This window comes from Barbatula barbatula, assembly GCF_947034865.1.
Source record: "Barbatula barbatula genome assembly, chromosome: 16".
NCBI classification, from domain to species: Eukaryota; Metazoa; Chordata; class Actinopteri; order Cypriniformes; family Nemacheilidae; genus Barbatula; species Barbatula barbatula.
In genome coordinates this window covers 15,091,318-15,108,175 of record NC_136779.1, presented here as the reverse complement: position 1 = coordinate 15,108,175, position 16,858 = coordinate 15,091,318, and the positions used below count along the sequence as shown (strand labels likewise).

The following is a 16,858-nucleotide window of genomic DNA, read 5'->3' as shown; positions in this document are numbered from 1 at the left end:
GCTCCTTAAAATGTGATTGCACTAATGTGAAAATGACTGCCTCCCACCCTCAACCCACCTATCAGCTGGCCAATAAATAAAGCCAGAATGCGGACTATCCAACTGGAGCGGTGCCGTCTGAAAGTCACATTACTTTAATGACAGCAATTCATGTCCTATGTACTATTTTGTTATTTAGCAAAATTACAAATAATTTGATTAAAATATGATTGCATCTCTTAGCATGGTCAATAGATTTCACCCATGAGGATTTATTTCCTTTTGTGATGTTGAAAAGAATCAAAAGGCATCCTTGCTTTTTAACCTGTAGTCAGGGCTGGATTATCCATTGGGCATTATGGGCACCGGCCCAGGGGATTTCTTCACATAACAATGTTTTCGCTATATTAATTCTGTGTGCCTCTCTTGCCCGCAAACAATTAAGTGCACACACAAAACAGTGTTTCTAACGTACGCACGTCTGTCTCTTTATTTAGTAATTTTTACAAGACCTTTAGCAGCTTTTGCACAGGAGAAGCACACTGCGAAATATCCAGCGACCTTCCGATAATGCTTTCATTCAGTGGAGACAGGTGACTCCTGAATGAAATGAACGCTGTTGTTGACAAAACAGCGTATCGTTGTTATCGACTGTTTGAATGTATAAACAGGAACACATTTCGTCTGTAAATATGAACACGGTTAGAGGCTGGGAAGGAAAATAGCCAAAATCACAGACAGAAAATATGTAAATGAAAACGGCTTTATTGTCGTAAATATAATCTCGAGGCTAATGTTACGGAGGTCAGCAAGTGAGGCGATGTGTAGTGTGTAAACCTCACTCTCCGACCAACAGAGACACTTTAGCGACAGAAGTTAGACACTGCAGTGTTTAGCCTCCTCATTAGAGCGCCCGTCTCCCATCCGGATAGTCGCCGGTCCGAGGCCGGTTTTCGAGGCTTTCTTCACCAAAAATGAATTTTGATATAATGTTGATAAGGACTAACTGCCATACTTTACCAATATTTGGTCTTCGTTATTAGAAAATCTGTTTTGTTTGTGAATTATGGAAGAATCTGATGTAATCTGAATTAATAGGTAGAGGCGAGGCAGTGTGTGCTTGCAAATGTCAGTGAATTACAGTATGCTGGGAAATGTCTTGATATTGTTGTTGCTGCTCCAGAAAAGCATTGTGGTGTTCTAAATCCTGTACGATGGAAAACTTCAGGTTGTAGTCATAATTTCTAATTTGGCAATGTAATCCTGTGCGTATGTGGGGGGGGTCTACAAGACACTAGTGCCCAGTGGCCCCTGAATTCTGAAGCCAGGCCTATCTGTAGTTTAATATAACTCAAATTATTATTACTGTCTGATTAAAACAAGATTAACATGCAGTAACCATTGGCAATGTTAGTCAAAAATACTGCAACTCAAGAATACACTAAAGTTAGTACTATGATCCTAAAACATTTTAGCTGTGCATACATCCACATCTTGCCTACAAAGCCAACAGCAATTTCTCTTCATTTCAATTTTTTCATCTAAAAGTCATTCCAGTTTATTACTGTCAATCCTGGTATAGTATATCCTAGTATATCCAAAGGTTCAGTGTTTAGCGCACAGGTGCATGTGACAGGAAGTTTAACCAGACTTATCTGATGGGCGCTCAGTAATAGATGAATTAAAAAGTCATTAGCTTCTGCAACCGGCAATTCGCTTCTAAAAAAGTTTCGCTGACAGGAGAGAGTGAAAAGAGAGCTGCTGTGGCCATGCTTGACACACAACCTCAGAGAACGCCAAAAACTCTTGCCAACCATCCAAAAGAGGAAACGTCGAAGCCACAACGTACGTCTCAAACAAGAAAAGTGTGCCAGAAAACAGAACGTATACTAAACCAAAACAAAGTGTCTCTTACCGAGTGTGCACAACAAACTGAATTAAATGAACTGAACCTTTTTGTGCGTGAAAATAATATTAAACTGCTTAAGAAAGCATTTCCTAAACTGCAAAATGCTAGCAAACAGCACGTTGGAAAGCAGAAACAGTGGAATCCACAGTACGTAGACGAGTTTATGAGTACATCCAGGGCAGACTGTAATTACATTGTTAATGTATGTAAGACAATAAGGGCCTTTCAGATTGTCAGAGACACACAACAAAATATCTATGCAGAAAGAATGAGATTCATCGAATTTCTAAAAGCAATTACCAATTCTAATGTTAATGGGGTCATCCAGACAATAATGCAATGAGCTTAAGTGGGTAAAATGATGAATGTAGGGAAAACTGGGATATGATTTCCTGCTCTTTAATGTTTAATTGGATTCTTCATAGAATCTTTAACAGACCAGCATTTAACAGGCCAAGTTAGTTTGCAATGTCGGAATAAAAGTACAAATCAACGGTTTATTTCACATCCAAAGTTCTTGGACTCTTGGAGTAACAAAGAGTATTTTGAGGTCGATTTAAAGGAGTAGTTCACCTTTAAAATGAAAATTCTGTCATAATTTCAAGATGATATTTTGAAGAATGTCGTTAACAGCCCCCCCCCCCCCATTTACTTGCATTGGTTACAATAGATGTGAATGGGGGGCTGTGCTGTTCTGCTCCCAGCTTTTCAAAATATCTTCTTTTGTGTTCTGCAGCAGAAATAAAGTCATACAATTTTGAAATGACAAGAGAGGTTGAATAAATGTGATGTGATCTGGGAAAACCTAACACGTGGTGAAAATTTACATTTCAGCCCTTTCTGAATCACTTTTTATTTTACTCATACTTTGTGTGTAACAAAAGTTATCTGAAGTATGCTGAGCGCTATGATTTTCAGGAACAGAATTTGATGCAAACTGGTTTAAATTTAAGCACAACAGTCAAGTATCACAAGATAAAGTCACTTTACAGTGGTAAAAGACTTACTCTACAAAACAATTTAATAAAAAAGTTAATTTTGATACGATATTTTCAGAGATGATAGACAAGAGGTTATAGAATATTATAATTTTTTTACTTTTTTACATTTACTTTCAATCTATTTTTGTATATTTCTGAAAACATCCAGTTCTTCCCAGATTGCATCACAAATGATGACAGAATTTTCATTGTGAAGGTAAACTACTCCTTTAAATCTACCAAACTATACTGTAATCCATTCGAGATCGCGGTCTCGGAGTGTGATGTGATCTGGATTGGACTTTATCATTTAATCTGTATTAATTAATGTTATTACATGAGCAGTATGATGAATACTGAATGAAATATACCCACATGACATCTAAGCTTATAACACAAAAGGATAAATGCTGACATTTGCAACCTTTATATATTCCAGTATGTAGGCTGTCAAACTCCAAAATGAAAAAATACCAGTCCACCAGTACATTCTTCCACATTTCTCCTTATTCGTTACATGGAAAAAGAAATCTTTGGTTTGGATCGATATAAAGGTGAGTAAATAATGACAGAATTCAGTTACATGTTTGGGTGAACTATTCCCCTATCATTTTGAATATTCAAGCAATGGCTCCAGCGAACTTCAAACGAATCTTAGAGATAGATGGCTAATGAATATGAACAGATGGTGAAGACACTCGACAACATTTTAAACGTGAGAGGTTTGACTCCTGGTGGAATGTGTGAACTTCAGTCGCTAAGTGAAAGATTCCTTGAACAATCTGACAAACATAAAGAAAATCTCCCCGGACGTTAAAAATAACTTTCAGCAAAGTTTTCAGCAGATAATAAATGTGTGGAGTCGGGGGAATCGTAGGAACCACAAGAAACAGTGTCCGGTCAGAAATCCTAGCCTCAAGACTGAAAGATTTCAAGAGCCGCTTTGATGTGTGCTTGAAAACGTCCCTTGCTGAGAAACGGAAAAAAGAGGAAAATAAATTATCGTGAACGACAGCTTGGCCACTGAATCGGCTACGACCTTGGGTAGACTATATTCATAAACCGCTGGCGTTCATCTCAGTTCTTCTCGGAACAAAGAGTGGCTTGTGAAATGCTAAACACCCCTTTTGGTGTTTATTTGGCTAACAAAGCAAATTACTGGTGCTAATGAATGTTTTGCCACAACAGTTTTGATTTAATCGTACTATTAAAGTGCGAAAGAAAGCGTTTGGCGAATTATCCCGTGTGCGTGTAATTGACCTCCCTTGATGAGTGTTTACGCGTTTGGAATGAAGATCCAGCGAGCTAAAATTCCAAGAACAACAGTGAGAACTACCTGTTAGTTCCTGCTTATTAGATATGACCTAGCGTCACCAGTCTCACACATGAAACTAGTAAATAAAAAATCTCATAATCGACATCGACAAACACCATCAACAGTAAATTCTCAATTCACAAGTGGGGAATCATTTTAACGACTGCATTACATATAAAACCAATTAGAGGATTGGGTGATATGGACAAGATTCTTTCATATCATAAGCCCTACATTACAGTTCTTTATTTCCATCAACGTTCACGCAACGGACGCAGAGAAATCTGAGGAGACAGCGCAAATGAACGATAATCATTACCATACTATTAAAACCAGCTTTTCACTTTACCTTTCAGTCTGAGAGAGTCATACAGGAGTTTTTATGCTTCTTGTGTCTGAGGGGAAATGGCTGTAGGGTTTTTACAGTTGTAAGTACTTAAAGGCAATTATATTCTTGGCCTTGTTTAACCGAACGTGCAGCTCCCCTTCCCCATTCCTCCTAATTTATGTCTCTAATTGGAAAAACATTTTCATTTACATGGCAACAGTTATGGGCCAGCATTATGGCAGTCATAGAAACCATAAAAAATCCAGACAGAAGTCGTCTGACAGTGTGTGTATTAGCAATACACACTATATGAATCAAAAAATATATGTTGTATGTGTGGGTGTGTGTGTGTGTGTGTGTGTGTGTGTGTGTGTACTGACCGCACCCAGCATGATGCGAACTATGAGCCAGCGGAACGTCCAGATGGAGATAAGGGAAGGCGGGGAGCGACGTGGCATCTGTGCCAGGCTCCACAACGGACACAGGAAGATACCCAAGAACCCGGTTTCCAGAAGTTGACTCTCCCAACCTGAACACATGTAAAGAGTAAATACACATTCACAGATAAAAAAAACATTTAAAAATGCCAACCAAACCACAATCATATTACACAAGGTTGTAGTTAGCAATGAGAGTGGAAAATTAATGTTATTGCACAAAAATAAAACCAGCACAGCACGGCGTGCTAATCAAAACACTACAGAAAGCCTGTTTATGAAATCTAAATCATTCCGCATGCTGTGGTATCTTAATTCTTCCCACTGACAAAGCTTAACACAGTATTCCCACACCTCTTGGGCAATATTCGATTAGATTCATCTCATGTCATTAAAAACTTGTATATGTCTCTTTTTTTTCAATGGAACACAAAATAAGATATCTTAAGAAATGTGATTTTGTGTCCATACAATATAAGTCAATGGGTGCCAGTGTTGCTTGGTTACCAACATTCTTCAAAATATCTTCTTTTAAAGTCATACAAGTAAATAATCATTTGAGGATTAACTATCCCTTTAATAGTTCTACTATTCGAAATCAAACAGGTAACTTGCAAAAAGAAAGTTCCAATGCTGGATTCACACCGAACGCGAACAATCGCATTCCACGCTTTTTATTACTCATTGGAAATGTTTATTATTTTCACATGAGTGACGCGATCTGAGAAATATTTTGAACCTTCACGTAAGACGATATTGACGCAGGTCTATACGTGTTTTTATGCAAATCTCTTAATTCGCGTTTGGTGGGAACCAAGCATAAGAGAACATTTAGCAAACATTCTTTTATGCATTTCACTAACCATTCAACACCATCCACGTCTCCCTTTCCTTGTGTCTTGCCTTGTTAAAAGAAACCCTAAAGCAAGGATGATGTGCTCTGAATCTTTAACTACCGCCACCTAAACTTCTCCTTGGGGATCCGATCCGTGCAAAATTCAGCGATCAGTATCGCAGAGGAGGAGTATAAAATGATCACACTGTATTACTTCGCTCTATACAGAGAATAAAGCCTACATACAAAAGAGTCATGCTGGTGGATTTCATCTGGCCTTCAGCACATTGGAACCATTGCATCACAGAGATTAAATCAAAATGTTTTGCAACGATTGGATCGCTTGCAAAAAGCTGCCAGGCAGAATTTATGCTACCACTGGCACAAATGCAGAGTCTCTCTGGCATGGCCTTTCAACATGCATGTAGACCATCAAAGCACTTTGTTTATTTATACAGCCTGTTGGTAGTTTGTGTGCGACTAACATTAGACAGTGGGAAAACCCAAGTGTTCAATGCATTACATGGATGTGAGGTTTATTAAACTCTGTCTTAAAAATATCTTGATTTTATCAGTGTTGTATCTCTGTATCTGTATTTTATTCACCATCTCTGCAATCAAATTGCGAGACAAAATTATTCGGCTTGGGAGAAATGGCGCAAGAACATCATTAGATCTGCAGCTTCACTGATTGAATTTGAGTCTTGGGAGACGATCAAAAGATTCAGCATTTTTAAGACCCCATCATGTTCCATTTGCTTTTAATTTAGTTTATGTATAACTGGACTAACTGAGGCGTTCACGAGTAACTTCTTACATGGGAATCACATCAAAATAACATTAGGATTAAAGTACCAAGTTTGAATGTGACAAAATGAACAGATTTGTGACCTAAATATTATATATTAAATATTACGTACACTACCTGTCAAACATTTTAGAACACTTGCATGAAATGTTTCTCGATAGCTTAACATTTTTTGATCTAAAGATTGTGACGAGCGGCCAGTGGCAAATCAGCGTCGCCAAGGCAATATTGAGACGACACAGTTACTCTTTCGTCCCTAGGGAATCTCTCGCTCTCGTTCGCTATTCTTCCCCCGACGGCTGACCAAGATGGAGGAAATCATTCGCCCTCTCACGGACATCTCTGCCCAGCAAAATCTGTTTACTGAGCAGCTCACTCGCCGGCAAGAGCAACTGGAGCTCGAGTCCCTTTCCCAGATGGCCGTGCCACGGCGATCCTCCACCTCACCAAGTTGACCGAGTAGGATGACAATCGATGCCTACCTCCACACCTTTGAGGTAATCACCACTAGGGAGGGCTGGGACAAAGACGATTGGGCACGGATGCTGGCTCCCATCTTGACCGGCGAGGCACAGAGGGCTTACTTTGCTCTCCAAGCCCGGCACCAGAATGACTACGAAAGGCTGAAGGCTGAAATCTTCGCCCGGGTTAGCTTGTCACCAGTGGCCGGGGCACAACAATTCCATCAGTGGGTGTACAACGAGCAACTTCCTGTTCGGATGCAGGCCGCCCAGCTTTCGACCACCGGAAGGTTCCGCCTGGTGCCCCAGAGCGAGTGGTATGCTTGGACGGCAAGGCAGTCTAACCACAGGAAAAACCGCCCCCATGACACCAACGCACGCCAAGACCCCAGCTCGCCCTGATGGCCACTGTAGCTCTCGTTCTACTAACCTTGGTTTTGATCTCTTCCAGACGGTCACGGAAGGCGGATTATTTTGGAAAGAACAGCGAGAGGATGACCACTTACGCAACGGAACCAGGTATGGGTTGTAGATGATGAAGATCTGCACTTCGTAGTGAAAAATGGTCTGCTGTACTGTGTAGCCCTAAGGAGGGGGGAGGAGAAGACCCTGTTAGTGGTACCAAAGGGGAAGGCGGGGTAATCAAGGAACTTGCGCATGTGCACCCAATGGCCGGACACCTCGGAGGATACGGGACCGCCAACACGGCTCAACGGATACGGGACCGCTTCCACTGGCCGGGACTAGAGGCTGAAGTAAAACGGTTCGGTCAAGGATGCCCCACCTGCCAGCTGATGTCACCCCAGCAACCTCCCCAAGCCCCCTGATTCCACTCCCCTGGACCTGGTAGGGCCCCTGCCGAAGTCTGCTCGGGGTCACAAACACATCCTGGGAGCAAAATCATGGTGGAGCAACTCTACCACGTGACTCTCCTAAAAAAAGTGGGTGGCGGCCTTCGCGGCAACGGAACCACCAGTTGTTCACATTGCGGAGCAGTTCTCCCTCGACCAGAGGACCGATGTAGAGTCCTTGGTCCCTCAGTTCTCCGATGTGTTCCAGGAACGACACGGGCAGACTCGGATAATCCAGCAGAGATACGGACGCCCCCGGGAGTGATCGTCAGACAGCGGCACTTCCGCGTCCCAGAGGCTCGTCGGCTGGCAATTGAGGAGGAAATTACCTGGATGAAAGAACTGCAGGTTATTGAACCCTCAGCCCGTGGTCCAGCCCTATCGTAATGGTACCGAAGCCAGATGGAACATTGCGGTTCTGCAACGGCTTCCGGCGCATCAATGAGTTCTCCACCTTTGATAGGTACCCCATGCCCCGAGTGGGAACGATTAGGGAAGGCCCAGTTTATCTCAACATTGGACCTCACCAAGGGCTACAGGCAGGTACCCCTTTCCCCTGACACCAAGAAGAAGACAGTACAGCATCCGGACATTGGCAGTACCGGGTGTCGCCCTTTGGCCTCCATGGGGCACCTGCCATTCTTTTGCGGCCCCACCTCAACGACTTGGTCATCCACTCGGGACATGGGAAGAACATTTGGTGAGGCTACGGATGATCCGGCTCGATCTGCGATGAAATGCCACCTGGGTCTAGCGGAAGCCCTCTACCTCGGGTTCAGAGTTGGACGTGGGATCATCTGCCAACAGCCCCAAAAAGTTGAGTGCCCCAAGACCAACCCCGAAGACCCAGGTACGTGCTTTCCTCGGGTAGCTGGATACTGCCGGTGTTTCCGATAGTATACTCCATGCCCCAGACTTCGGCTGCCCCTTCGTACTCCAGACGGACGCATCCGACACCGGGCTGGGAGCAGTCCTCTCTCAGGACAAGGACTGGAGGGAACACTCTGTTGTCTACATGAGTCGGAAGCTCACCCCAGCAGAAACCCGGTACACCACGGTGGAGAAGGAAGCCCTCGCCATAAAGTGGGCTGTCCTGGAGCTCCGCTATTACCTCCTGGAAAGGAGCGTTACGCTGGTCACGGACCACGCACCCTTGACTTGGATGGCCAAAGACTCCAACGCCAGGGTGACCAGGTGGTTCCTCACACTCCAGGACTACCACTTCACGGTCACACAGCAGGCGGGGGCTTCCGATGGCAAAGCCGACGGGCTTTCCCAGATGTGGTCAGGTTGGGCATCAAGGTCAGGGACACAAAGTCCCCCCCAGTCTCCCCTAATCCCGTACAGGGTGAACCGCCGTACCAGGTCGACGCTTGGGGGGGGGTGACGAAAGGGCCAGTGGCAAATCAGCGGCGCAATGAAGCCAACACACCTGCAGATCGTCACCAACTGGTTCCCATCAAGCAAGCTCACCCTTTATAAACAGAGGAAGAAAAGGGCAAGGGTGAGCTTGTTCTCCGCAGAGACTTTTATGACTAACGTGTGGATTTCTCCCTTCCTTAGAGACCAGGGGGTGACGATGCAAGGACACTCCAATCTTTACACGGCACCGGCGCGTATTACACTTTCAAGGCACAAGCACCCCATGACTTCGCGAGATCGAGGACGAGCCATCTTCCCCACGGCCCCTTCTCTAAAATATAACAGGTTTTTTGGTAAAAAAAATGTGTGTTGTTCCAAAGTTATCCCAAAGTTTTGATGAGCTTACTTTATTTCTGAAACGTAGACAATATGAATAAAAATTGACTGGTAGTGTATATACAACAACAATAATTATTGTCAATAAAGAAAATGTAAATATTCATAATTACAATGTAAAAGATTCATAATCCCCTACACAAATTTTCTTTGGGCCCCTTCAAAAATTTCCATCTGACAATTAAAAAAGTTAAACCGTGAATATTTCTCTAATGTATTATCTATTAAATAACGATGTGTCAAATGAATAACTGAAAAATGTCAAAATTATGCATGCAATGAACTATGAGTATATTACTAGAAAAATGTTGCCCGAACTGAATATGTGCCCCCAGTCTACCTTAATCCTTGTCTAAAATGTATCACAAAAGCAATATTTACATCTAACCAACTGTTAGTAAATAAGAGTATTGTCTCAATCAGGCACAAAAGAATTCGATCCGACTGACCTTGATCAGATTTTAATAATTTTTGACGAGACTGGAAAGTGTGGTATAGACGGTTTTAGCAGCAACAACATAAACAAACGTTATGTGGCCCAAACCTAACTTAATGGTAGACCTACACAAAGAATCAATAACTGTACAATTAATATACAATAAAATATTTATATAAACTAAATATAAAAAAAATGTTATAACCAAACACAGACTGGAAGTTAACTTAGGGCCAGCGTGTGTCCGATGAAACCATTAAAATACTTAAAATAGGTGTATAAACCACCTAAAATAACACAATTAATAGGAGAAATTGAGCATTTAAAGGCTTGGATTTAGCATTTCTGAATTTAAATCCACATCAGTGATATCCTTAAAACAACACTTCCATCAATCTTGACTTTGAACCTTCATTCGGTGATAAAAGGTACTCAACGAGAGATGCTATGATCTTGTGCAGAAGTTTTGCTAAGAATTTATACTGTGCAATGTACGTGAACAAACATCATGTTCGTGTGCATCGTTTCGGGTGAGTGCAAACAGTACTTTTGTAATCTATTTCATTCATTTAGATTCACAAAAATGGGTGCATGTAAAAATACATAAGGTCTATAACATAGACTTTAGTTTTATTTCATTAACACTGCATATAGGAATTTATAGTCTGTCTGATATTTGACCTGTGTTTTGACTTGCATAACCTTATATGTTTTGCATATAGTCAATATGTTTTCTCGTACAGCTGCTTTGAAACAATGAAAATTGTAAAAAGCGCTACATAAATAAAATTGACTTGACATAATGACATACCAATGTTATAATTTGATGTCGATTTTTTAACCTTAAGTCCAAGAGTCCAAATAAAATTGGTGTAAAATACAAAAGAAGAATTATTTCCTTCTGTCTCAGAGCCTTTATTGAACGCACTGGTTGAATTTACTAATAGACTTAAATTAAATCCCGACAGGCCACTTCAGCTAACTTGTGGCGGTCTTGTTTATATGGAGAATTTGGATTAGGAATGGATTGGAAAATCAAAGTGGGTGAGCGCACATGCAGTTGGGGTAAAAGTTCAAATGAATCATTACGCATAAATGTGCATTTCCCCACTGTGACTTGGCTCAGTGACATTTTACTAAACAGATTTGGCTTCCACGCCTGCAGCAGTCACACTAGTGGATCTTCCAAATCAAAAGCCTAAACACTTAAGGGAATTCTGGGAGAGGCTGCAATTTATGTGTGCGTTCCAATGATTCATTAAACATTGCTTCCATGTGGACTTTTTGATATTTTGCTACTAGAAATCAAAGACATACTGGAAACCATTCACTGCTTCTGCTACTTTGAGAGATGACTACTCACCAAAAGAGTACCTGCAGCAGAGAAGACAAAGAAATATATTAGATTAAGATCATTCTCTTCACAAGTTATACAATCTGCATGCGTGCTGTCTAGTGTGGTATAAACAAAAAGTCGTGGAATGTTGCTCATTAGAAATTCCATTACTCAATTGATGCATGTGTAATACTGGACTGTTGGTTTTACGTGTGTGCTTACCAAATCTGTCCAACATTCACAATAGAATGATATAATATCCATAGCAATCCCATTATGATCATATTGGCGCATCCCATTAGCAGGACGAAGCTTGAAATTGTCATTCCTGCCAAAGCAATACCATCCAGATTGGCATCCATGTCATTCCAGTCCATGAACCAGAGGATTGAAGGAGTATATGCCAGGGCGTTAATACCAATCTTGCCACCCACATAGCGCTTCACACTTCTCAAGTAGTCCTTGCATGGCAAGAGCCCTTTTTCACCAATTAGCTGTTTGTTCTGGTTGAATGCAACAGCGAAGGCCACAACTGAAAGAAGAAATAGGAGGTATTTTTAATGTGACTTACACTATACCAAATGTATCGACATATGGGCAATATATTGATAAACAATACAATCCTTCAGATGACCCTTTTGCACTTTATCAGTCCCCTTATATTCAGTTTACCATATTTCAATATAGCATACCTTCCGTACTTCTATACTTTTAAATCTACACCTTGTATTCAGAGATAAAGTCCATAACTTTGTCTCCACAATATTAAAGTCTTAAAATTATTGTAGTGTATATACTGCATTAGGCCTATATGCAATTATACAGCTTTAATATTGATGTAAAATCTGATATGTTTTTTATCAAAGGCACTCCCGTATCGCCTAGCAACTGCATCCTGTCAGATGCCACCTGTCAAACTTACAGTAGATGAAAGCGATGGCTCGCAGCAGTACAATGCGCGTGAGCCAATAGGTCCCTGTTTGGAGCGATACGTCCCCTTTCTTGTCATATTTGCTTAAGTCTTCTTCTTGCACCGTCTCATTCCTCTCTTCGTTTGAATGACTGTCTGAAATGAGGGGTTCGCCACGTCGTTTTCTCACAAAACTTTCACTACTTTGTGAGCTCTCACTGGAAGTCGCCATATTTTCAGATGGTCTGCGCATGCGCAAACGTTTACGCGCAGCCTGTTGACCAATCAAAGGACAGCGCGCTTCTGCCGACACAACGGTCTGACAGAATGAAACCTATTCTATAAACTTTCATCCTGTTTAAAAGCGGATGCTTTAAAATGTAACATTTTACTTTAATAATCTTTAAATTAAAAACTGCTATATGTGGGACAATTGCATCAAACTGTGATTGGACAAACCCAACCGTAGCAAATGTAAACCTTTTGGATTCAAAGTTTAAAACATAAAATGTTTTTTTAGTAATTTCATTAATATATGTATGAGCAGATAATCGAGCACAACTCTGTTATAACGTTTATAAAATTGACCAAAAGTGTTTTAAGTGGGAGAGTGGTTGAGCATGGAATTATGATATAATTTGTGAATATGTCAGTGTTCAATTAACTGAAAAAAGTTTCTGATTTACCAGACATTCCAGAATGCTACTCCACCAAAAGCTTCTCCACCAATCAGATGACAGAAGGAGGAGTGCAAGAGTGTAGAAACCTCTAAAAAAAGTTCTCTCATACCAACAAGTTGTGAAATGTGACTATTTTATAGGCTGGTGTTGATCGCGCAATATACAAGACACCGAGGACACAAGAAACAAGGAAATCAGTACGTTTATATGGAATATACCGGTTCGCCAGATCGTGTAACAGCATCCAAAGCGTCTTGCGCATAGAAAATAATAATTGGCAATTGTACGTTTTTTACTGTACAAGACGTTCTTCCACAAGGATTTTAAAATGTCAAAGGAACCGGATAAAACTTCTCCTGTCACAGAAAGCTCAGCTTTCATTGGCGATGAAGATTCTGATTCGGAGTCGTCTCCATCAATATCTGACGACCAGGAATCCCAGTCTCAGCTGGGCACCAGTAACAAGCCGAACAGCGAAGATGAGCGCTTTCCCCCGTGTATTCGAGATGCTGTGTCCCAGGTTCTCAAAGGTTACGACTGGTCCCTGGTTCCGATGCCAATGCAGGGTAGCAGGTCTTTGAAAGATAAGCCTCATGTGAAGAGACCCATGAACGCGTTTATGGTGTGGGCACAGGCAGCGCGCAGAAAGCTGGCAGACCAGTATCCTCATCTGCATAACGCAGAACTCAGTAAGACATTGGGCAAGTTATGGAGGTGAGTGTGCATTTGAGAAAACTTGTCTACGTTTTGGGGGTCGATGCCATAATGATATTGTGGGTCCCATTGTTCGTGCTGCATAGGGAAATAATAGGCTAGTATTTACTGTAGTAGTAAAATGAACATTTCGTACTGTATGTGTAATATGGACAGTGTAATATGCAGTAGTCTCGTGAAATATATATATTACTTAGTTGTTTTTAATGAAAAAGGTTTGTTTTTATATATTTCACTTACAATATTTCAAATGGATTATAAAAACGTTTCATTCAATTCTGTGCTTTGCAATGGATTGACACTCTCCAGGCTGCTTTCTGAGAATGAGAAGAGACCATTTATAGAAGAGGCAGAAAGACTGCGGCTCCAGCACAAGAAAGACTATCCGGATTACAAGTACCAGCCCCGAAGGCGAAAGAGCCTTAAGCCGGGTCAAAGTGAATCGGACATGGGAGCTGAGAAGAATGACCATCCCTCGGACCAAATATACAAGACAGAACCGGGTACGAGAGGCATGCATCATCCACTGGTCCATGGGGGTGAGTTTAACTGTACTTTACGGTAGAACATGTAGAACTACTTCAGTAATTTATGTTAAACCCCATTGTTGTGCATTTTATGCAATGTTTTTATCCAAAGTGCATTACAAGGCATACATATTATCAGTATGTACCCTTTGATCAAACCTATTAAATTTGCATTGCTAAAGCAATCAACCTAGCATCCATCTAACACCCTAGTATCCATTTATAACATTTCAGAAATATTCATTGTTAAAATATTCTCATGTTCTTTAACCTTTTGTCAATGCAACTCAATATTGAAACAATATCGTGATATGAATGATATTATATAACTTTATGGGTATTATATAACTTAAAAATACCCATCCCATATATTTTTAAAATAGTGCAATCGCACAGTCCTCCCACGCCTCCTACTACCCCTAAGGCTGATCAGCATCAAGTCGCCAAACTGGAGTCCAGGCGTGTGTCGGAGAGTGCGAGGCCGAACATCGACTTCAGCAACTTGGACATATCGGAGCTCAGCAGTGATGTAATTGGCAACATGGGGCCCTTTGACGTCCGCGAGTTCGATCAGTACCTGCCGTTAAACGGTCACGCTGCGGTTAACATTGAGAACAACAGCGGGCAGCACTCCAGTCCTGGCTGCTTCGGCACGTCCTATCATCATCATCATCATCCCCACAGTAGTGTTTCCACGTGGAACAAAAGCTCTGAATCGCCATCCACATCCTTGCATAATGGTACAAATGAGTCAACCCAACAAAGGCCACTCATTAAAACAGAACAATTAAGCCCCTCTCATTACGGAGAATCACACGGGTCACCGCATCCATCTGAACTGGGCTCCAACTCCCTGAGCGACTGTCCTGACCTCCACAACTCCAGTTACTACACTACATTTTCCGGGTACCCTTCCGGCATCTACCAATATCCATACTTCCATTCCTCCAGGAGGTCTTATGTAAGCCCTGTTCTGAACAGTTTGTCCAGTCCATCTCATAGTCCTGGTTCAAGCTGGGAGCAGCCTGTTTACACAACTTTGACACGACCATGAAGATTTTTGGGACTACACGTGGCATTTGAATGTATATATGAGTCTCAAAAATTGCTGTTGTTGGCAGCTCACTTTTTGGAGAGATGGTGTGTGACCCCCTGATTTGGGACAGTGTTTTTTTCTCAGACGTGTCTGGATAAATGTTTCAGTATGTTACAGTTTCATAGACTTTTGAGTTAATCGTCTAGAGCTTTAGAATTTTCACTAAACTTTTTTGGTATACTTCTCAGTTTTCTTCACATTTATATAAACAAGTACAAGACGAAATCGCAGTATAAAAATCCATTGTAAACTAAACACACCGTAACCTCAGAGTCTAAAACAACAGCAAAACTTCTCCAAATAATGAATTATATTAAGTGTTGGAAGACTTAAACTGTATCCAAACTATTATTATCAACAAATGTAACTGTTTTAGGGCACTTGCGTATATCATGTTGCAGTTTTTAAAAGCCACTCGAGCCACAGTGATTTTGTTACAGCGATTTGAGCACGAGAAAAGGGTCACAGAGCGAAGCGGGCCGTGGCTTGGCTATTGTTTTATTACTTTCTGGTCTGAATACAAAGTAGGACGCTGTGGAAGCCACGCTTAGTCTAAATTCAGCACATTATTTAAACACAATCACAGATTTCTTGTGACATCTTGTTAATTAAACTATTAAAAACTATTAAAAAAGTAAATTTACCCTATTGTGTGATGTCTTTATTTTTAATTATAAGCTCACTGTGGGGTCATTTTCAAACCAACATATCAAATATAATAACAAATCAAATAAACAGCAAATAAAAACAGTCCTGACACGGTCGGGATACATTAATCCATTAAAAAAATCCTGAAGTTCCAAAAAGCTTTTCAAACCGCGGATGAGGGTGAGCAGAAAAGAGAACTGATTCCTAATGACACTCTCTCAAAGGGCCTTTTGTTTTCATTATAAAAGAGGCATTAATGACAGGGGGGGGAATAGTGACACAAAACAAATAGAAAGCAGAAAATCATTACCACTGAAGAACACAGGATCAAACATGACCCACTGCTGTTTAGGTAAACAGCAACAAAACCAGCAGAAAATGCATAAATTGAGTGCAGGAAAGCAAAATAAGTTCATGCTGTGGATATGATCCAGTGATTCCACAGTGTGGGTGGACTAGGACTAAGTTTTCTTTAACAAAATGTGTATTACATTGACATATTCACAATTTTAGATACATATTAAGTTTTCTTATTTTTTCTATTGACATGTGAGGAGAGCAAAAGCTAGTAAACAATAAAAAGAAAACAATGCTATGTCATTCAAGGGACCCCCGCATAAAGGGAACGTAAAACAATTTAAAATCATTAAAGGGGAAAAGCTGAAATTGGTTACAGAAGGTCGAAGTTCAATGGATAACACATGGAGTCGGGCTGCTTACTGGACTGGTGATCCAAAATTTCCATTATGGGTTGTAATGAAATGCTGCCAGTGTTAGGAAGTCTTGCAATATTAGGTGACAAGCAATTGGAAAATGTTTTACAACATTTTAAATTACCTGATTTACACTT

The 16,858-nt window shown here is 41.0% G+C and overlaps 2 protein-coding genes across 2 annotated transcripts in view; one reads left to right on the top strand and one right to left on the bottom strand.

Annotated features, from left to right (window-relative positions):
- Positions 1–12,594, bottom strand: part of lmf1 (lipase maturation factor 1) — a 30,909-nt gene extending 18,315 nt beyond the window's left edge. The window contains exons 1-4 of the mRNA XM_079475693.1: positions 12,356–12,594; positions 11,656–11,965; positions 11,461–11,471; positions 4,892–5,040 (exon numbers count right to left, since the gene is read on the bottom strand). Coding sequence (XP_079331819.1) covers positions 4,892–5,040; positions 11,461–11,471; positions 11,656–11,965; positions 12,356–12,575 — 690 coding nt within the window. The 5' untranslated portion in view covers positions 12,576–12,594. The remainder of the gene's footprint in view (positions 1–4,891; positions 5,041–11,460; positions 11,472–11,655; positions 11,966–12,355) is intronic.
- Positions 12,595–13,130: 536 nt separating this feature from the next.
- On the top strand, positions 13,131–16,002 carry sox8a (SRY-box transcription factor 8a). The gene is made up of 3 exons (XM_079475981.1): positions 13,131–13,737; positions 14,047–14,276; positions 14,648–16,002. The coding sequence occupies exons 1-3, from the start codon at positions 13,352–13,354 to the stop codon at positions 15,316–15,318; spliced, it is 1,287 nt and encodes a 428-aa protein (XP_079332107.1). The 5' UTR covers positions 13,131–13,351; the 3' UTR covers positions 15,319–16,002.
- Positions 16,003–16,858: the final 856 nt, after the last annotated feature.

Coding starts and splice junctions, on each gene's coding strand:
- sox8a (XM_079475981.1), top strand. CDS start 13,352: ATGTCAAAGGAACCGGATAAAACTTCTCCTGTCACAGAAAGCTCAGCT. Junction 13,738..14,046: donor ACATTGGGCAAGTTATGGAG/GTGAGTGTGCAT, acceptor GACACTCTCCAG/GCTGCTTTCTGAGAATGAGA. Junction 14,277..14,647: donor TCATCCACTGGTCCATGGGG/GTGAGTTTAACT, acceptor TTTTTAAAATAG/TGCAATCGCACAGTCCTCCC.